General features: G+C 37.0%; 2 protein-coding genes, 1 long non-coding RNA gene and 1 pseudogene across 3 annotated transcripts; 2 read left to right on the top strand and 2 right to left on the bottom strand.

Annotated features, from left to right (window-relative positions):
* The first annotated feature begins 3,556 nt into the window (after nucleotides 1-3,556).
* Nucleotides 3,557-9,246, top strand: LOC147514806 (uncharacterized). The gene is made up of 9 exons (XM_086592692.1): nucleotides 3,557-4,130; nucleotides 4,219-4,796; nucleotides 5,018-5,348; nucleotides 5,487-5,665; nucleotides 5,763-5,859; nucleotides 5,956-6,242; nucleotides 7,185-7,307; nucleotides 7,956-8,097; nucleotides 8,975-9,246. Exons 1-9 carry the CDS (start codon nucleotides 3,557-3,559, stop codon nucleotides 9,244-9,246), a joined length of 2,583 nt encoding a protein of 860 aa, XP_086448818.1.
* Nucleotides 9,247-13,408: 4,162 nt separating this feature from the next.
* Nucleotides 13,409-15,711, bottom strand: LOC147514805 (3-ketoacyl-CoA synthase 4-like). Its single transcript, XM_086585203.1, has one exon. It carries the CDS (start codon nucleotides 15,224-15,226, stop codon nucleotides 13,706-13,708), a length of 1,521 nt encoding a protein of 506 aa, XP_086441329.1. The 5' UTR covers nucleotides 15,227-15,711; the 3' UTR covers nucleotides 13,409-13,705.
* A 2,577-nt stretch (nucleotides 15,712-18,288) lies between these two features.
* The window catches only part of LOC147514801 (uncharacterized), a 28,620-nt pseudogene continuing 24,916 nt past the window's right edge, over nucleotides 18,289-21,992 (top strand).
* LOC147514804 (uncharacterized) lies at nucleotides 19,988-20,530 on the bottom strand. Its single transcript, XR_015209675.1, has 2 exons — nucleotides 20,421-20,530; nucleotides 19,988-20,314 (listed from the first exon to the last, which is right to left on the bottom strand). It is a non-coding gene; the product is annotated as an uncharacterized LOC147514804 (long non-coding RNA).

Genomic DNA, 21,992 nt, shown 5'->3' with positions numbered 1-21,992 from the left:
TTTTTAACTTGTGCATGACCTTGAATTATAAGTTGAAATTTTGTTGTACCATGAATTACTAACTGTGATACTAACAGCCACTACACCTGGATGATCCCCATTCCTATTGTTAGGCCCGTTCCCAATTGTGTACAAAACTAACCAACTTTTAGCCACATTTGTGATGGGCTTAACAAGAACGGATGCCATACGTTCCAATTTGGCGCAAAATAGTGTAGTGGTTGCTTTGCTGATAATGTAGGTAGCCGCACATAATTCTAGAATAAGTTAGATTGTGATTTGTAATTGATTCAGGTGTTATTATATGAACTGTATCCACGCACCTCACATGGTCCCTATTACTTACAGTTTAACTTAGCATGGTATGAATGATGATTCCCATGGATTCTTTGCATTCTGTAAACATAGGAGTGAATGTTGACAATGAGTGTATTTCTATTTAGTTTCATATTTTCCAGAAAAGGTGCAATTGTGTAATTTTAGTTATCTTCTACTGAAAGTGTCTTCTTTAACTCATTGCAGTCATATTTATTTAGTTTTTTGCTCAACAAGTTATTGATTATCAATATTTTGTAGTCTACCATGTTCTCATAAAATTTTTATTGTTTTCTATTATCTCCTCAGCATGAATAAGACACAAACTACTTCTACCAGTGAACGTGCTGCATTTGCTGAGGTATTTTTTCAAGTTTATTTTTTTTTCTTTTATTCTTTCAAGTTTATTTTTTTTTCTTTTATTCTTATATGAATTGTAAAACTCCACAATCTATACAATGTTTATTTTATGCTTACGTTAATATTGTTAATTTTTTTTATGTATTTAACCTTTCACCAATTACAAAATAAAGGTTATGAACAAACAGTTACATGAAAACCATCAAGTCCAATAAGCTCATGAGGTTGTCGAGATACCTCCACGGTTAACTTTACTTAGTGTTACTCTTTCTAAGCGCAAGTTGGCTCAATGCACAAGAAGAGAGAGAGAGAGAGCGCATAAGTGCTAATTCGTCAACCTCAGAATTACCTTCACATAAAGTCCAATCGGCTCATGAGTTAGTAGTCACACCTCCATAGTCAACTATTACAGTCATTCCAACCAATCCTAATCCTAATGCTAAGGTATATATGTATTATATTGTCATATATACAATGTTTGTTTTCTACCGTACGTTAATTTTGTGTTGTACAGGTTATAAACAAACAATTGCATGAGAAACACCAAGTCCAATTAGCTCAAGAGATTGTCGTGACACCTCCACAGTTAACTCTTGGAGTCAGTCCCACCAATGCTTTCATACCTTCGCAACTTTCTAGGTGCAAGTTGGCCCAATATATAAGAAGAGAGAGAAAGCGCATAAGTGCTAATATGTCAACCTTAGAAAAATATTTGCATCAAGTCCAATCAGCTCATGGGGAGGTGGTGACACCTCCACAATCAACTATTACTGTTAAGGTTAGTCCGACCAATGCTAAGGTATGTATTATATTTTCGCAATATATGCAATATTTGTTACGTTGATTTGTGATGTCTTTATTGTTTTATCAAATACAAAATATAGGTTGTCAACAAACAGTTGCAAGAGAAACATCGAGTCCAATCAGCTCAAGAGGTTGTCATCACACCTCCATAGTTAACTCTTGAATTCAGTCCAACCAATGCTTTCATACCTTCCCAGCTTTCTAACCGCAAGTTAGCCCAACGCACAAGAAGAGATAGAGAACGCAAAAGTGCTAATTCGTCAGCCTCAAGCTTGAGGAAACACACTCAAAAAGTGCCTTCTAATCGAACGTTGGCACAATGGACAAGAAGAGAGAGACAATGAGCTTAAAATGTGGCATTAAATGTCACTACTCCACTTCCTATTAGTGTTTCTGAATCAAGAGAATTCCCCTTAGCAACAAGTTTTAGGGTGAGGAGCAAAAGAAAGCAAAGAGTCAATGATGATTTGACTATAATTAAAAAGAAGCGGACTAGGAGAAACTTAGCATCAAACTTTCAAAATATTCCAGCAATGTCCCACGCGTAAGTTCATTTATCTGTTTTTTTTTTAGTTTGTATTTTTTCTCGATCAAAATATTATCTTTGACATACTTTTTATTTCTTTCCCGACTTAACAATTTTTAGCAATGTTACGATTCATCTAGAGGAATCTTCTACTGATATGCATATTCACGCTCAACATTATTTTGGAAAGATGGATGTGGCATGTCCCTTCTATAAAGCACTGCACTGAATGGATGAAAGGCTTGCAAATTCATCGCTTAGTAGACATCTTTTTGGGACGTGTTGCAAACAAAGAAAAATCAGTCTTCCTCTACTTAGTCCATTGCATCCTGCAATTCAAGATCTATATAATGGTAGTGGCGCCAAAGCCAGGTCATTTAGACAACATCTTCGTCAGTATAACTTGGCTAATGCATTTACCAGTCTCGGTAGTCAAGCGGATGACCGAATATTCAGCGGTAGTGGTCCTATTCCATTCACCGTTCATGGTGAGTTACGCCATCAAATTGGATCATTACTATTAGGACCTGGGAAAGATCCGACTTATGCTCAACTTTATGTTTATGACCCAGCCAGTGCCCTTGACGTATGCCATCACCGAAATCAGAACTTGAAACGTGATGTTTTAGATATTATTCAGAGCACACTATCGAGTTGTAATAGATTTGCTGAAAAATTTCGTCAAACATATGATATATTGAGTGCATGCCCAACTAAGGAAAATGATGTGGCAGCTTATCTCCATTATAATACATCTACTGACCGACGACGATACAATTTTCCTTCAACAAATGAAATTGCAGTTGTTCTACCTGGGGATGAAACTAAAATCAGAAGCATGAGAGATATCATTCTTCATTATAGAGCAGGAAATGCATTGAAACAGATTAATGAATGTAATCCCGGTTATCTACCCCTGCTCTATCCTTTGTCCTTCCCTCAAGGTGAGCTTGGCTGGTCAACCGAGATGAACATTTACGATGTCAATGATGATGATCCGAGGCGATTGACTCAGATGGCGTTTTATGCATATCGTTTGTTTGAACGTCATACTAAATATTCAGCAATACTTTATGGTGGAAAATTATTTTAGGAGTTTTTGTGTGATGTTTAGGCTTCTATCGAGCAAAATCGGCTCTATTATCATTATACCCACCAAAAAGATCTTCGTGCTTAAGTGTACATGAGTTTGACAGATGTAGTTGAGGGTACAAATCCTGATCAGATTGGTCAGCGGTTTATTTTGCCGTCGTCGTTCATTGGAAGTCCAAGATACATGTATGAAATCTTTCAAGACTTAATGGCTATAACACATTACAATAAGCATTCAGATATATTTCTTACAATGATGGCAAATACTCACTGGCCTAAAGTGCAATAAGCCCTTTTGAAACACCAGAATGCATTTGATAGACCTGAGGTTGTTGCTCGTGTTTTCGAACTGAAGAGAAGAGCTTTAATAAAATATATCAAGAAGAACAATGTCTTTGGCCATGAAGTAGGTCATGTGTTAAGTTCACCATTGAATTTCATAAGCGCGGCCTCCCGCACATGCATGCACTCTTTTTCCTCAAGCATGAAGATAAAATTCGTACTGCAGCCCAAATTGATCGAATTATATATGCAGAATTTTCTAACCCAGATAAAGATCCATTGCTCTTTGATACAATAAAGAGTTGTATGATCCATGGACCATGTGGTATTAAAAACATGAACTCACCATGTATGGAAAATAGCAAGTGCACAAAACATTTTCTGCATGAGTTTACAGAGGTGACAACTATACAAAAAGATAGTTATCCACTTTATATGCGTTGCAACACCGAACGTGTCTATATGGTGAAAGACAAAGAGGTTGACAATAGGGATGTTGTCCCATATAATCCAGAGTTAGTAAGGATGTTTAATTGTCACATTAATGTCGAAGTGTGTGCTGGATTGCAATGTGTTAAGTACATCCACAAGGGCAATGACAGAACAACAATGGTGTTAGATGGTGGAAATGAGATTAAACAGTACATTGATGCCAGATATATCAGACCACCAGAAGCAGCTTGGCAGCTATTTGGGTTTTCCTTACATGAAGAGTTTCCAACTGTTGTAAGGTTATCTCTTCACTTGCAAGGTATTTAACACCTAATTAAACCAATTTCATCAATATACTATTAAGTTATACTGGAATGTCATACTGTTAAGTTATGATTTGTTGTTAGGTATGTATCATGTTGTGTTCAACCTTAAGGAACCGATGGAGAATATTCTTGAGAGGGCAAAACGTCAAAAGTCGGGTCTCACTGCATTCTTCGATTGTTACGCTTCAAATCCTGATGCTCGAACCTATACTTACCAAGAATTTCCCGAGTATTTTGTTTGGCACAAAACAGATAAGGTATGGACTAAAAGAAGCAGTGGTTATGCTATTGGCAGGATGTATTTTGCCAAGCCCAACGAGGGAGAGAGGTTTTACTTGCGTCTACTATTGACCATCGTAAAGGGCCCAACATCATTTAAGGATCTACGCAAATTTGAAGGTATTCCTCATCCAACATTCAAGGCTGCGTGTGTTGCACGTGTACTTCTTGAAGATGATGGAAAGTGGATACATTGTTTAGAAGAAACGACGATAATGAATATTGGATATCAGCTAAGGAGATTGGTCGACATTATTCTGTTGGAATGCAATCCAGTGCAACCACATCTGTTGTGGGATAGATTCTCAACAAGTATATGCGACGACCTGGCGGACAAATTACGAACTATCTTCAACATTCCTAATCCATCAAAAGAGCAGGTGATAGATATTATATTAATGGCTCCTTCATGTAGCCTATATTATATTATTAATACACAATTTTCCTGCAAGTGAAAGATTACGGGTTGCATCTATTGGAGCAGTTTCTCATGGAATCTAAAAACAAAACTCTAGAAGACTTTTCCCCGATGCCCCGACTACTCAAAATATGGAACAAAAGGATTGGAAATAGACTAATTTGGGAGCAACGCTAACTCCAGTTTGATTTACAAGATGAACAAATCAATCGTAACATTGGTCGTCTTAAGAATGAGCAACGCCATGCGTTTGATATCGTGGTTGATTCAGTCATGCAAAATGTAGGGGGAATTTTCTTCTTAAATGGAGCTGTAGGTACAAGAAATACATTTGTGTATAATATGATTGCAGCTAAATGTCGTCATCTAGGACATATTGTGATTGCAGTTGCCTCATCTGGTATTGTGTCACTTTTATTAGATGGTGGTAGAACAGCTCATTCAACTTTTTCTATTCCTTTTGATGTGTTGGAGAACTCTATGTGTGACTTCAAAAAGGATTCGCTCCAAGCAGGTTTGTTTAAAGAAACAAAACTGGTAATTTGGGATGAAGTCTTGATGCAGCATAGGTTTTGTATTGAAGCAGTCGACCGTTCACTCTGAGATATTTATAACAATGAAAGACCATTTGGTGGAATCACTGTTGTTCTAGGCGGTAACTTTCGACAAATTCTGCCAGTTGTACCACAAGGTGAACGTGAGGATATTGTAGGTGCATCACTGAGAAGGTCTTTGCTCTGGAAACACATCAATGTTTTATCTTTGGTGCAAAATATGAGATTAGACAGTGACTTGCCAGAGAACATGTTGTTTTCCAATTTCTTGATGGAGGTATTACTTAATTTCTTGAAAAAAATAATGCTTTTTGATGACCATTTTAAAATATACACAATCACTCATCTCATATGCTCTCATTTGAAAATTTCAGGTTGGAATGAAACCAGAAGAAAGTGTTCAATTGCCGTCGGAGATTCAAAATTGTAGCAATCTTCATGATTTGCTAAATAATGTATATCCCGATCTAAGTGAGCAGTAGGAAGCTGACCCAAATTATTTGACCGAGAGGACTATCTCTTCAGCACGCAACGATGACGTTAGCACTATAAATGCTACTGTACTAGATACATTTCCTGGGGAAGAAATTGTTTGCTTAGGTGCTAACAAGTTAGTCGCTGCCAGTGTTGTTGATAGTGGTAACGCAAATAGCTATCCGACAAAGTACTTGAACTCACTCGATCCTTCTAGGTTGCCTCCATTCAAGCTTATGCTTAAGAAGGGATGCCCAGTAATGTTGCTGAGAAATATAGCGCCAATAGATGGACTTTGTAACGACACAGGCTTGATGATTGTGTGCACAAAGCCACACGTGTTGCAAGTTGTAATCTTAACTGGAGAAAAAACAGGGAATGTACGCTTTATCCCGAGAATATCATTAACGCTTTCGACCAATGAAATACCATTTCAAATGACCAGACGACAGTTTCTGATTCGATTGTCATTTGCAATGACGATAAACAAATCACAGGGGTAGTCTGTTAAGTACGTTGGTATTGATTTGCGAAACCCGGTGTTTAGCTATGGTCAACTATATGTGGCGTTATCAAGATGCAGTTCTTCAAAGCGAATCAATGTCATCCTCCCTCCTGATTCTTCAAACCACACAACTAATATCGTGTATACTGAAGTCCTGCTTTAGTTTGAGAGAAGGTATATTTCGTAATTTTTTAGCTTTGATGTTTATTTTTCAATTTCTTTTTATACAAAATTTAAAGTTTATACAAAATTACTTCTAAAGTTATTAATATTATTCTTGCATTGAAATTATCTTATTATGCCTCATCATTAGCTACTTTGAAGGTAATTAACATACTACGTTAAGCACAACTATTTACATTCATTCTTTGTTCAAGGTTTTCAGTGACATCCTTTTCTTTGAGGCCAAACTCTTCAATAAACTTCTTCGTCGTTTTAGTTTGAACAGAGGCCAAACTCTAGTGACGTACTCCTCAACACTGACTCCTCACTTTGATTGTGTTGTAAGAGAGAGGGTTACTGAAGAAAACCATTACTATACTGTGTATTTTAACATTCGATATATAGTATATCTTACCCAATAATCTCCAACCGATATTAATAGGTGTTAATGGGAGCTTCTATACACTACGAAAGAAACATAGCTTTTCATCACAAATTCACAGGTTGGGAATTTTTCTCTTTATTGATTTTAGTGGTAATAAGTTCTTGGAATATTTACACAATTTATAGTTCACAAACTCAGTCATTTCTGGAGGTTGAGAAGGTGGATGTTTCTAATGCCGACTCATAGCTGCATACCTTGGATGAGAAACAGGAACTTGGCATGCGATTTTCAATAAATGCAAAAGAAGCAATTGAAGCTCTTAACTCAACTGATGAAGTGCTTCATGGAGTGAGGCCAGATGGATCGAAATTTTGGAAAGAGACAGGTGTTGAGGTATGACCTAATGGTGTTGTCTGCTGATGGACACTGAGTAGGGGAGTCAGTGCGCGCTGACAAAAGTGTTGAGTGGGAAGATAAATTTTGGGAGGCAGCAGACCAATATGAATATAAGGAGCTTGGTTCGGAGAAATCCGGACGCAATGCAACTGGAAATGTTTGGCATGAATATTGGAAGGAGTCCATGGGGCAAGTTAGTATTGCAGCTTATTAGAACTTGATCAATGTCTTTTTTGGGTCATATTTAGTATACTGAACACCTAATAGGAGTATATTATTGTAGATAATAATTTCCAATTGACAGTCTTACTTCCAGTGGTATCTATAGACATTTACTCACACTATAAAGTTATATGAGCAATGACTGGCTTTAGTCATCCAACCTGTCGGCTATAGCGCTAGATCATTTGCAGATTAAGATTAGTAATTTAGAATTTCCAATCTTTATTATGAGTTGTGGCACAAATTTATATATTGTTGCTTACTGGCAACATCAAAGAAATACAAAATTGAATATCAAGTTTTACAATTTAGAATTGCTTTGTTTCTTATCTCGGTTAGAGCTTCAAACTGGTATCGATCTGCTTATTCTCCTGTACTATATATAAATAGCAAGCTACACTATCGGTTTTTATATCTACACAGGATCTTGGAAGTGGCCTACTATATATGGAGAAAACTGCAGACAAGTGGGGGAAGAATGGAATAGGTGATGAGTGGCATGAGAAGTGGTGGGAACATTACAATGCCTCTGGCCAAGCTGAGAACATTACTATACATTCGTATTGTAAAAATGTCATTCAAGTTAGGTCAATTCTGTTCGATTATTTGGAAACATAAATAATTTTTTATCGCCTCCACGAAGACTAGATGTAATTTTTAGTATTGACACGATGAGTGTGAAAGACACCCATAATGACTTGAGTGACGTAGCCACGGGTTAAATTCTAGTTGATATGCATTCCATCTATGTACACATATACAAAACTTGTATGTTTCGTAGAGCCTTTTTTTTATTTTTTTTTTGGACCAAAAAAAAAATAGAGTTGTTTTTTGCTTTTATGCGTAAGTTCGTTTTGAAGTGTCCCTAACAATAAAATTAATATAATTTGGTTAGCGAAATATGAAAATAAATTCAGTTTGATTTTCGTGCATGTTTACTCCTATTTAATTACAACTAAAATATTTCCAAAATTTGGAACGATTTGTTTTACAAAAAGTTTATGATACAGAAAGAAGTACAACATTTCTTTAAAGAAAGATATAATTGTTGTCGATTTGAATACCCTCGGCAAAACTTCTAGGTCCGTCACTAGTTGGTTTTAACTTTTAAGTCCTCAAAGTAAAGTCTATTTCAGCTCTACCAGATGAAAATGGCTGCCTCAGCCCTCGAGCATAGTACAGCATATGGTGATATGGTGAAATACCAACATTTGAAAATTTTGCGTATTGCTACACACGAGTACACGACACGGGGTTGAATTTATTGTCATACCTGCGTCCCAGTACGTGAGATTTCACAGCAGAATTCATAATGTATCGGTGATACTTTATAGTTAGGGATTAGGGAATATGGGAGAATCTATATTTAGGGAATAGGGAGAAACTGGGCAAAACAGACAACAACGATTTAAAACTGTAAAATTGTAAAATGAAATCAACAGGCCAGATACCAGTTCCTACAAGGCACAAGGATCCCAGAATGATGCTGATCCAAGATGAACAAAAATGGTTGGAGTGGCGCACAAAGTGCAAATTAACACTGCTAGGACGGACTTGTTATGAGAACAATGTACGAATGAAGGAAACTGAAAAACTTAAGGCGTGTCTGATTGAATTGAGTTCTAGAGCTTCATCACCTAAAACTGCAGTACTGCACTATGTGAAGCTACTTCTTGTTTGGCTGAGGCCAGCACTCCCAAACTTTCAGTATTAGTCTAATTTAATTTGGAATACGGTATGTAAGGGACATCCTACGTAATGCTCATGTGATACGCACACGACATCATGGCACGATTCGTATATGACAAACTCTACAGCCAAGACACGGCTCGAGATGATGAATCCACAAACACCCAACGACTTGACTCGATTCCAGATACTAGTCACATATGAAGTCGACTTGACTCTAGACACTCGTGTAGTCATTGAGATTGACTCAATTCTGGACAGCTAATACACGACCTCATCTCATGACATCACCCCTGCCAGATTCATCATTTATCATTGGTACCAGATCTTTGTTCACTGCAACACCCAAATCATTGCCATGCTTACGGTATTAACCACACTCGTTGTATATTTGCTCAAATAACTTAAGAACCATTACACACATGCAGCTTCTGAGAACGTGTTGCTCATCCTAATAACACATCTGTCCATATCATCACACGTGTTCTACCAAATGCATGCTCTCAACACTTATAAAAGCCAATCCCAGAACTATATTGTCTTCATTCCAGTTCCACCTAAACCATTGAATACGTAGGCATCTTCTTCCCTCAAGAAGAGCAATCATTCCCAATCAACCAACACCTTCCCTCTTCTAAACCCTAAGCTAAACCATCATATTTGGTGTAATGTTGTAAAGATCTAATCTTTAGTGATAAAATCAGACATTTACACGGTATATCTGACTCTGACCCCACTAATCACTATCAAGAAAATAAAATGTACAGCTGACAACAGAAAATACATATCCTACTTATAAATTACCTTGTCTAAGTACTTGTCTAGATGCAGAAAACAACAGATTACGGATCAAGAATAACTGCTACGCTAAACAAAAAAATAGAAAGCTGACAGACCAATCTTGGTCTATCTAGTTGGAAGCAATAGAGACCACGCATAGCAACTAGCTTTAACAAATTCTATTCGGAAGCAGTACCATTGAAAGTGATAGATATGTGGACAACATTACAGCCATGCAATAGTTCAGGACTTCAAAATAGTTAAATATGTAAACTGCAAGTCTAATAGCTTGGAAAGGGCTGATACACAAAATAGTGAGAAAAATTAACTACATAGATAATAGATCACGATATGGAAAGGTTGCAAAGATTTGGGAGAAAAATGCACCGTAAGAGAAGAGGAGGAACGAGGGCATAGAGAGAGATAGAACCGTTCCCTTCGCTGGCTAGATCGAGTGAACAACTAAGACGTTGATCAACTGAAGACCAATGCATTTATCTGATTTCATAAAATTGCGGCTCCAGAACAGTGGTAGCCAACTTGAGCAGAAATTGATAAAACAAGGCGTGTTTATCTTCTCCATGGCTCCATACTTATTTGTGCCATAAGAAGAATTCTTGATGCAGAATATCCACCCTTGCTGAAACAAAAATAGGGCTAGAAACTGATTTCCATGACCAAATTCCTTGTGAATAACAAATTGAAAAGTATGAATACTCAAAGTTTAAGAATAGTGTTGACATATATGAGTATTCCAAGCCTACTCTAATATATTAATAAAATTGACCCTTCACATAAATTGTTTATGTTTATATAACAATTTAACATGGTATCAAAACTTCTAGTTTCTGAGAGGTCTCAGGTTCCATCAATCTGGTCCCTATCACATATGGAAAGGTCTTCGAGCTATATAAATTAGGTTCCCCAAAATATACTCCTGTCCAGTGTATTGCTCAAATGTTACCCAGAAGTATAATATGAATGTCTAGTAATCAGCTAAGGATCAGAACATGTTTAACTATATTTCCAGATCCTGGCCAATTATCCTAGCACTACCTACATAAAACTGCAGCAGAGCAAATAGCCATCTTGAAGTTCCTCACCGCAGAGTACAGGGCAAGTGAGATGTCAGAGTAGAAGCATTTGAACAGGTCTTGCCTCAACTGAGTTATAAAGTTCCAGTGTTTTTTCTGGTTGATAGCATCGGCTTCATCAGTCCATCATTTGCCGAACTATTTATTCTTAGCTTATTTAGCAAGAACCCTTTGCTGCTCTTTCAAGTCTTCAGGTTTCACTAGGAAACTTGGCAACTTCCTAAACATTGAGCATCTGAAATTATAGCTATACCATGATTACTAATTACCAAATTTCTAATAGCCTCAGACAGTTACCAAGCATGATCTCAGTACCACTCAGTTTCTGAATCTTCTTATTCCGATACAAACCATGCTTCTTCTGTAGTCACGCCTAACAGCTTTTCCAACACTTCCATCGATATCATTCAACAACAAAGACATCTAAACCTATCTTCCACACCTAAGGCCAATTTAAGTTTACCATCCTTCTCCTGTTTCATCTGAATTTCTATTTCCTTCCTCTAGCTCCCAGAAGAAGAGAAAAATGAACCCAGAACACCGACTCCTGAAACCCATGATCAGAGCCTTTGGCCAAACAAGGACGTCTTCTTCCAATTCTTCCAACCAAAACTATTTTCATAAGCAGTCCATGGAAATGTATCTTTCAATTCCCTTTAGATTTCCACCCTTTTGTTTATAACTTGAATCGATACGTTCTATCCAATTTGATGTTGTCTTTTGAATTACATCATTCTTTGGTTAAGCAAGATAAACATCTTCAAATTGCACCAGAATTCATCAAAATGCTCGTAAGAAAATGGCATCAGAAAATTGATTGAAGACCTTGTTGCCTGGCAGCAACCACATCTGTACAGGTAACTTAATAACTGGGGCATCCTTGTAACTCAATGATTGTTTTTGTTCCCCCTCTTAGATTATGTTTGTTTTACATTGGCCTTGGATGGGGTCATGGGGATACCTTGCAATAGCTGCAGATTTCACTTTTGATGGGGAGATCGATATCAAGTATAACAACAATCTCCATGATAACCAACAAACTCTATGTTGTAACTATTACGTGAGATCCCTTTTGTGATCTATAAATAAATCACATTATATAGCTTATTGTTCCAGAGCTTACTACATTAGTTCATTTTGGTTATTTTAATGCAAATCTATCTCACTTCTGTGAGTGCTTAGCTTCTACAATTATCAGGTTGCCAAAATGTAAGACCTCTGATAAAGGACCTCTACAGGATACTTCGTCCTATCTGTAGTTCATAGCAACGAAAGGAGTTGGAAACGGTGGACACATCTGACAACAATGTATTCAAGCTGTAAGATCAAATTAGCAGGCCAAAGACCAGCATTGTGCACATTATGTCTTATTATACACTCTTCAGATGAAAAACAAAATTAATCAACAACGTTTATCATTCCTACTTATGCAGTCAAAGAGCACCTAAGCTCAGGTTTGCAAAATGAAATTAGCAGGCCAAAGATCAGCATTGTGCACATTGTGTCTTATATACTATTCAATTCTACAATAAAATGACAGAACAATGAAGATATTTCCTACCAATGCAGTCAGAGCACGACTAGGCTCAGCTTTAACTGCAACGCATTAAGTAATGTGAGCCTAGCCAGCATCTGTGCCTTTCAACTGCACAGGTTCCTACAAGGCACAAGGGTCTCAAAAATGATGCTGTACATCATGCACAATACATCTACAAAAATGAGGAGGCAACAAAAGGAACCAAAAGACGATATTGATGAAGAAACTGGGAAATATGCGAGAAGGAATAATGTAAACCGAAACTCTGTCAAAAAGATGAATAGCTCTGACATGTTTCACATTTATTCAGGACTCTCCATTTCAATTTCTGAAAATGGAGTAAATTGACAGCTCATTTGAGTCGCAACTGCAAAGAAGAAGCTAACCTTTTTTTTCTTGACTAATTCTGTAGAGCATCACAATATGCCATAATCATGGAGCATCACAATATACCACAACATCCATTAAAGTTTTAAAAGAAACCTCTTTTAAGATTATTCCTTTTCACAGAACACATTAGCTGTATGGTATTAGTACAATATTATTCAATGACATGCAGCCATGATGAGCTCCGAATTGGGATCCCAGTTCACAATCTGTGCGTGTGTGTGTGTGTGTGCTACTATAATGGTTTCTCTTTATATTCTATCAGTTAAATTGAACATTATTAAGACTTATATCCAAATCAGAACAGCTCTTCATTCCATCCAATTGAGTTAGTAAAATTATATGAACCCTTCTTAATAAGTAACATCATTCGCATCACATAACACAAATTTTTGGTCATTGAATGCTTAACATTTGTATGAATTCATGAGTATGCAGCTTAAAAATTTCAAAGCATTAGAATACAGGAACAACAGTTCAAGAATCCATAACACCTGCCACAGACAAGCTAATTGAAAAGAACAACAAAGAGAACAACTATTATAACTTCCCTAATCAAATCAAATCAAATCAGAGAGAGGAACACATGAATTTAGTACCGAAAAGTTACGCAATCACACAGCTGGAAAGAATTGCTGCTAACTAATGTCCTGGTGAGGAGTTGCTAATGGGGAAAAAAGGCCAAGCTAGTCAACTGTTTTCACTGGATATCTATTGATGCAATCTTCCCATGGACTGTTGGGAGACGGCTTCACATATCGGAGAGCTTCCCAGACCGCACTGTTACACTTAAAACCACTTCCAAAGGCGATTTGCCAGACACGGTTGCCCTTACGCATCCTTCCCTTGGCCTCAGTGTAAGCCAACTCGTACCATATGGAGCTAGATGAGGTGTTCCCAAACCGATGAAGAGCCATCCGAGACGCCTCAACGTGTACAGGTAGTAGCTGCAGATTCTTCTCCAACTCATCAATGACAGCCCTCCCCCCCGCATGTATACAGAAATGATCAAATGCAAGCTTAAAGTCTGGGATGTACGGCTTTATCTTAGCATTGAACAACTTCTTGATCACCAAAGTAGAAAAGAACAGAAGCTGCTCACTGATTGGCAAAACAAGGGGACCTAAAGTGGTGATATTAGTCTTAAGAGCCCCACCAGCAATTGCCATAAGATCCTTAGACAACGAAACACCAACTTTCCCAGCACCATCCTGTTCTTGATACACACAACGGAACGCCTTATCATCTGAACCACGATGTGTCCTCACAACATGAACAAGCTTATACTTAGCTCGCCTCCTATCAACCGACTTATTAGAAAGCAAAACCGCAGAACCCCCAACACGAAACAAACAATTCGGTATCAGCATCGATTTCTTATTCCCAAAATACCAATTCTGAGTAATATTCTCCGTACTCACCACAACCGCATATGTATTCCGATGAATCTGAAGTAAATCCTTAGCAAGATCAATTGCAATAACCCCAGCACTACATCCCATCCCACCTAAATTATAACTCCTTATATTCCCCCTCAACTTATACTTATTAACAATCATAGCCGATAACGAAGGAGTAGGATTAAACAAACTACAATTCACCACAAGTATACCAATATCTTTCGGCTTAATTTTAGTATTAGCAAATAAATTCTCCAATGCACCAAACATAACTTCCTCCGCCTCATTTCTAGCGGCGGCCATAGATGGCTGCGGCGGTATACAATGCATTGCCTCAGGCACATAAGTCTCCTCTCCTAATCCAGACCTTTCCAAGATCTTCCTCTGGAACTCTAACGAAGACTCGTCAAAATCACCAGTAAGTCTAGAATGTTCCATAAATTGATAAAACTGTACTTTCATATTAGCCGGTGGACGATAACATGCGAAATCGACTAAATAAATGGGACGTGGCCTAGTCATGATATAAAATGTGCAACCAAATACAAGAAAAATGGAGCATATTATTACACTTACTAGATTATATTGGAGATGGAACCATAATTGTTTTAAATCCTCTGGATTCGTTTGGGCACCTTCGATGACGATGATGATGATTAGTGGGATTAATAATAAGGTTAACAGATGTGTGATTAAGTAGTGGTAACCTAATTTCACGTATTTTAGATTCACACTTTGTAGGAAATCTGGGAGTCTCCTACTTTGCTTGATCTGAATACTTCCACCGTTCACCGCCGTACCGCTCATTTTTGTTGTTGTGGGGTGTTTAGATAATGCTGGGGTGTGGTTAAATAATGATGGGGTGTGGACAAATGAAGATTTATTATGTTTGAATGAGGAGTGGAGAGAGGTGGAGGTGAGGAGAGCCGGAGAAGTATGTTTTAATTTTTTTGTTTTTTTCTCTCACCAGTCACCACTCCTCAAAATGAAGCGGTTGGGTTTTTTTTGTATAGATCTCTCTTTTCTGGTGCGTTTGACACACACAGAGAGAAAGAGAGAGCTAGTGCTGAGAATTGAGAAATGATATTGGGTTTTGGGGGGTCAAACTAGAGGAAATGAGTGGATGCTTTGCTGGCAGTCTGGCACATTGGAAATGGGTTTTGGGGGTTTGGACGACTTTGCTTATAAATTGTTTGTATGATGGCTGTGACTTGTGAGTGTTTAATGAGGTGAGCTTTTTCCTTTAGTTTTCTAGGTAGACGTGATTGGTTGGCAGTTGAAATAGTTGGATGATGGTATCGTCATTTAAAGATGGAGATGATTCCTATTAAGACCAATAGAGTAATTTGGTCCCGGGACCAGCAGTATATCCCTTCTGTCTTTGTAATGATTGTGTTCAGATGTAACAGCATATTCTCATTGAAAATTGATAGCGAAAATATCATCGTGTAAAACTTTTTCCCATCATAAATATGTGACAATTCCTATTTGAGTTTGACATGCTGAAAATGGCTCTTGAATATAATAAATTCGCGAGAAGAATCCACAATTCACTATAAATCCCAAATTTATGGCAAGGAGGATACTATACGATTGCAAAACATCAAAAGCAATTGGCATATGTATGCCTCTTTTTGACATTGTTGATATCAAAAGCTGCGTTTCTTTTTGCCTTTTGGCTTTCACCATTTTATTCTTATCATTTCCCTTTTGAACTCAAACCACGTGTGATTGACTAATTATTGTGGAAAATAGCTAAATGTGCTTAGAAATAAACTTCTACAAATGGCGTTATTTTGACGGCAAGTTTGTGCATTTTTGAAGCGAGTCGTAGAGACTGCAGTACTGCACTACAGCACTAGTATGAAATCAAACAATTGAACCAAAAAAAAGAAAAATAGTACATTCAGACTTATTGATGCCAAGCCATATGTCAGACAACAAAACTGAAAAATCACTCTCATTTAGACAACATAATAATAACCTTAGTGAATTGATTCTCAATATTCCAATATGTTGGACCATCATTATCAAGAGCAGTCCACTTATTTCCGTATGTTACAAATAATAAGGTAGAAAATAGAAATGGCGACATTAATTCAAGATCTTTCACATTGCAAAACTTAAATTATGTTCACCTAGAATTGGGCAACGGAGATACTTATAGCGTACTCTTTACTGGTTCCACTCTTTAACCAGCTTTCTTCTTTGACTTTCCCAGAAATTTTTCTGTTGATGAAAAACTGACAACACAGTCAATCTGGATGGAACCATAGAATGGATTCAATGTTACACGTGTTTCGTTGAGACAATTAAATGTACATGTAACAGCACAGCCCACGGACATTTTAGTTAGGTGTTGGAAATGTACAGAAGTAGGTGTAAAATTTAATTGATTGAACAGTTTATCGGGTAAGACATGATATCAAGTTTTTAGTCCAGCCCATTGACTTACGGGTGTGCCTGGTCAAGATATTGCGTTGGGCTTTTTGTGACGGGCGTTGGGGGTGTCAAAGTGGCCCTAAAACCCTCCGCCCGCCCCAGTCTATGGGCTGAAAAAGCCTTTAAAATGAGGCCCTCACACATTCGTGGGCTGGGTCGGATCTGCCCTCAAGCCTTTGAGGAGAGGGTAAGCACCTAGACTTTGAAACTTAAGCTCTCCCTTAAGCCCGGCCCTCAACATTTATTACATATATTTTAATAAATTTTTTTACAATATATTTCATTTTAGCATTAATATGTTAAAAATCACTTAAAAGAACGTTTAGCTATTAAGTTTGCCAACCTTATAATTTAATTATAATATTTTATGAAATAAATTTAACTGATCTTAATTGACTAATACAACTTTAACAAGTTTTTTTAATAGTTTGAAGGTTTAATTGTAAAATGCATTCGATTTTATTATTTTTAACTAATGTTTCTAAATTTATTTTATAAATCAAATGTATAACATAGTATCCGGCCCTCATGTTTGGCCCTCAAGCCCGGCCTTCAAGCCATCCTGAGAGGGTTGAGGGACGGGTAAAGGCTTAGATATTTAAGCATTGGCCTGACCTGACCCGGCCCTCGAGGTAAATGAGAGTAGGGCTGGCCCGACCCTCAAAACATGAGGGCTTCATTGTTTGAGGGCCGGGTGCCCATTTGACACCACTAGACGGGCGTACCCAGTTAAAACTAAACACAAAAGAGCAGTGGCGGAGCCAGGGGGTCCCAGCATACACCCTGGCGTACCCTCACCTGACCCAAAAAAAAAAAAAAAAAAAAACTAGTTATGGCGCAACTGCGGAAGTGCTAATTACTAAGTGGTAAGTAAAAGACAAAAAAGAAAAAGAAAAGTGCGGCATGTGCTCATGAGTCATGAGAGAGGAAACAAAAGAGATATGCTGATGTCATGTGATGTACTTGATGTACAAATTTGATTTGGTTAAAGCAAATAGTACCAAAAAAGCAAATAGAAAACCAATACTACTTGTATTCCTCTTTATCTCGTATTTATCCACCCATATATAAACCCAAACAGAAACCATCTTGTATCTATTAAAAAAAAATAGAAAGAAAAAAATCCCCTCACCTACTCTACTTCTTTTCTCCTCGATTCTCTTATTACTCTATATTAAATTTAAGTCTTCTACTTTTCTACAAAAACAAACAACTTTACACTTATTGGTTTTGTGGAGGTAACTAGGTAACCCTTATATTATTTAATTTTTTGTCGTCTTTTTGTACTGATTCATAAACCATATTATTTAGATTTTTTATATGTTTGTGATTATTATTTTATTTTGTAAATATTATTGGTGGTTTATTTTAATTCGTGCAATTTCAATTAAATTGATTGGTGGTTTATTTTAATTGTTTAAATAGCTATGCTAAAGTATTTGCTCAAAGAAAAGTCGTTGCCCGCTCAACCAACTAGTAACACAGATCATGTTGTTAGTGTTGAAGTAGGATCCTCTTCAAAGCGAAGTCACCAAGAAACTGAGGATGGTGGTGTTGAACAACCTACGTCAAAGCGGGTTTAATATGGAAATCGTGAAGAACTTGACTTGTCTAGTCTTCCGGGAGACCCTGGATTAAGGAACAAGATTTCAGATTATCATCCCAATGATCGTGACTCAGTGAGAAAAACATATTTGCTTAGGGGTCCTTGCCAGCCTAATCATACTTTTCCTCCAAGGACAATAGGCAAGAGGAACCGTCGCTTTCGAAAAGAGTGGTATGGAGAGTTTAGTTGGTTGGAATATAGTATTCACAAAGTTGCCGCATTTTGTCACTATTGTTATTTCTTTAAATCTGATTAGGGGGCACAAGGAAGTGGAGATGTTTTTTCTTACAAGGGGTTTACTAATTGGGAAAAGAAAGCCAAATTAAAAGAGCATGTTGGAGGACCAAATAGTGCTCATAATATTGCTTACAGGGCAGCACGGGCATTGCTAAATCAAGAGCACCATATCGAAACATTTCTTGATAGACAATCTGACCAAGTTCAAAAGGATTATCGAATATATCTAACTGCAATAACTGATTGTATTAGGTTTCTTTTGAGACAAGGTTTAGCTTTCCGTGGCCATGATGAATCAGAGGAATCGATCAGTAAAGGAAATTTTCTTGAACTTATATGATTTTTGAAAGATCATAACGAAGTCATTAAGAACGTTCTTGATAATGCTTCTAAAAATTGAAAATTGACCTCGCCTTATATACAAAAAGAAATTGTGAATGTAGCTGTTGTGGAAACTACAAATGCTATTTTAAAGGATTATGGAAACTCATTGTTTGCTATTTTAGTCGATGAAGCATGTGATATATCAATTAAAGAGCAAATGACAGTTGTTTTGCGTTATGTTGACAAGAAAGGTTGCGTGATTGAGAGATTTTTTGGAGTTGTGCATGTTAAGGAAACTAGTGCAGTAACACTTAAAAAGACAATTGATGAGTTGTTCTCTAAGTATGGGTTAAGCATATCTAGACTGCGTGGACAAGGGTATGATGGGGCCAGCAATATGCAAGGTGATTTGAATGGCCTAAAAACACTTATAATGAAAGAGAATGAGTTTGCATTTTATGTTCATTATTTCGCTCATCACACCACCAAAAATTTGATATAATTCGATGGCTAAAAGTTGTCACTAAAAGGCTTTCGTGATAATTATGGCTGTCAGAAAAGTCATTAGCGAAGGTGGTGTCACAAATGCATCATTGACGGGTTAAAATTGTCACTACAACCGTTGGCAATGCTTCCACATCTGCGACACCTATGCGACTGTTTGCAACTATGACCCAGAACGACAACTAAGGCTTGTCAAGAATTCCAACAGTTAGCATGATGACCCAAAATTGTCGGCTTAAACAAGATATTTCAATGGTTTAAAGTCATCAGAGTTGCCAACAACTAATTTCTTTTGCAAATATTGACAACTTTCTCGACGACTCAAAATGGTCAGTATAGCCAATTTTTTTCCAACGGCTTTAAATTCTCAGAATGGCCTACACTTATAAATTGTTGCAGAATGTGTCATTAATTCTCAACAATGACGAGCTTTGGGGTTGAAAACGGCATAAACCAATACTAAAGCATAGTCGCTAAAGATTATAATATAAAAACAATTCGTACACCACATAACCACCTCAAACAAAGTTCTATAACCAATACCCTTTTTTTATTAAAAATCAATGTACATGACATAGAAGTACAAAAAAATTACAATTTCTTATACTACATTATAGAATGTTTAGCTCCCGAAATCAATGGATTATCAGCAGCTCATCTCGCTTAGTGAGTCCAAAAGAATTGTCGAAAGTAATGGCCTACATTGCAACAAATAGCCACCATATCCAGCTCAAGAAGAAATTTCCTGGTTACTGGAGACAGTTCCGAAAAAATCTAATTGCCTGTGAAGCCAAAGGAATTTCCAAAAAATATAAGAAAAATGTTTCACTTCTATGAAGGGATTGATAATTTGAGCATAAGATGCCTTGGAAATACTTTGATGCGTACCTGCAAGGCAAACATGGTGTCTGATTCATCAACTTTTAGTGTTACTCTTTTTGATCTATCATCCCGAGATTGGCCCATTTTGAAAATTCCCTGCATACCAAACAGCGTGGGATTTGTTAGTTTTCTCTTGTAATATAGGGGTCGCACCCAACTCAACAAGGCCGCGACATGACTATGTAATTGAGTCATGCACACAAATTGAATCGATTCTGATCTGAATATCGGTGTTTTAGAAGATGAGAAAAATCATTAGGTTGAGTGGTGTTCCAAGCACCTGGTCATTGTGCACTCTACACATATTTGAAAATTTCAGGAAGCTGGCGGGAGGAATTTGTGCTGATTTGCTCAAGTCAATGTAAGATCTATTCAGCTGCACCAAAAATAGGCAATGAGTATCTTAATGGCCACTTCAAAATCTAAAAATGAATATAAGGAAAGAGAGCACACCTCTCCAACAATAGTATCCTTCTTAGTTCCACGGAAAAGCTTCACCATAGAACAAAGTACGATCTGCAGTGACAAGTGTATGAGTAACTCACAAACAAAACCTGAATGTTATAATGTGAAAGCACAAGAAGGGCTAATTAAAGTTTTTCAGCGTACCAGTAACCATGAAACCATCAATGAGTATTTGACAGCTAAAAACTGGGCAAAACTGAATTCCTTTTATAATATAGAAGTTTGTTCCCTTACAGCTTTATGACGAGCAAGAACTTGGTTACAAGTTTTTCCAGGCTAATAAATTTTACAAGTGAACTTAAGTTGCAAGGATATAATTACAAGGGGCTATAAATGTGTAGAATTTAGGTTTTGCAATTACATTTTAGTTGACCTGATGAAAACAATAGATATAGTGTATGACATAGTTATAACTAGATGGAAACTAAGCAGAACCGACCTGTTGATGTTGAGGCAGTGACTGTATGGTATCCACTATTGTCGATTTAAACGTCCTTGACAAAGCTAAAGTCATATGATCAACCCTTACCTGCAAATGAAGTCAAAACCTTCATGGTCAGAAAATGAGAAGGATGACTACTTTGGATGATTATGTACTGAACTTGGATTTAACAATGTTCTGCTAAAAGAGATTACAATGTTAGTTTCCTGCTTAAGCAAGCAGTCAGTTAAAGGAGCTTTAAATAGATCCGATGATGCATTCTCGGGTGGATGATTCATTGTCTTTGCTAGAATCTCTTAATTCTGCCTCTACCATCTCAATGGCACTCCTGCAATGAACAGAATGTAGTGGTGTAAACATGTGTTCATTGAGGGGAAAAAATGTAGACTTGAAAATTTCAAATAATTTATTTGTTTTAGTTCCCTACAGAAAAAACAAATAACGAATAAAAAGACTATGAATCACCACAGAAATATTTTTTCTTCTAGGACAAGGAAACAGATACCAATAGTTTGTTTCTTCAATGCAGATCTTGTAATAGACTGTGACCTGTTCCCATTGTGATGAATCCATAGTTCTTCACTTTTTCTTATTTAATATTAAGGACTTAAAGATATTTGATATTTCAAACACAAAAAGACTAATATGTTTACAAGCTTTGCTTCGCGAAA

This window comes from Coptis chinensis, chromosome 2 (assembly GCF_015680905.1).
Source record: "Coptis chinensis isolate HL-2020 chromosome 2, ASM1568090v1, whole genome shotgun sequence".
Classification (NCBI taxonomy): Eukaryota; Viridiplantae; Streptophyta; class Magnoliopsida; order Ranunculales; family Ranunculaceae; genus Coptis; species Coptis chinensis.
Note: the sequence above shows the minus strand (reverse complement) of the source record. Positions and strands in the feature narration are given on the sequence as shown.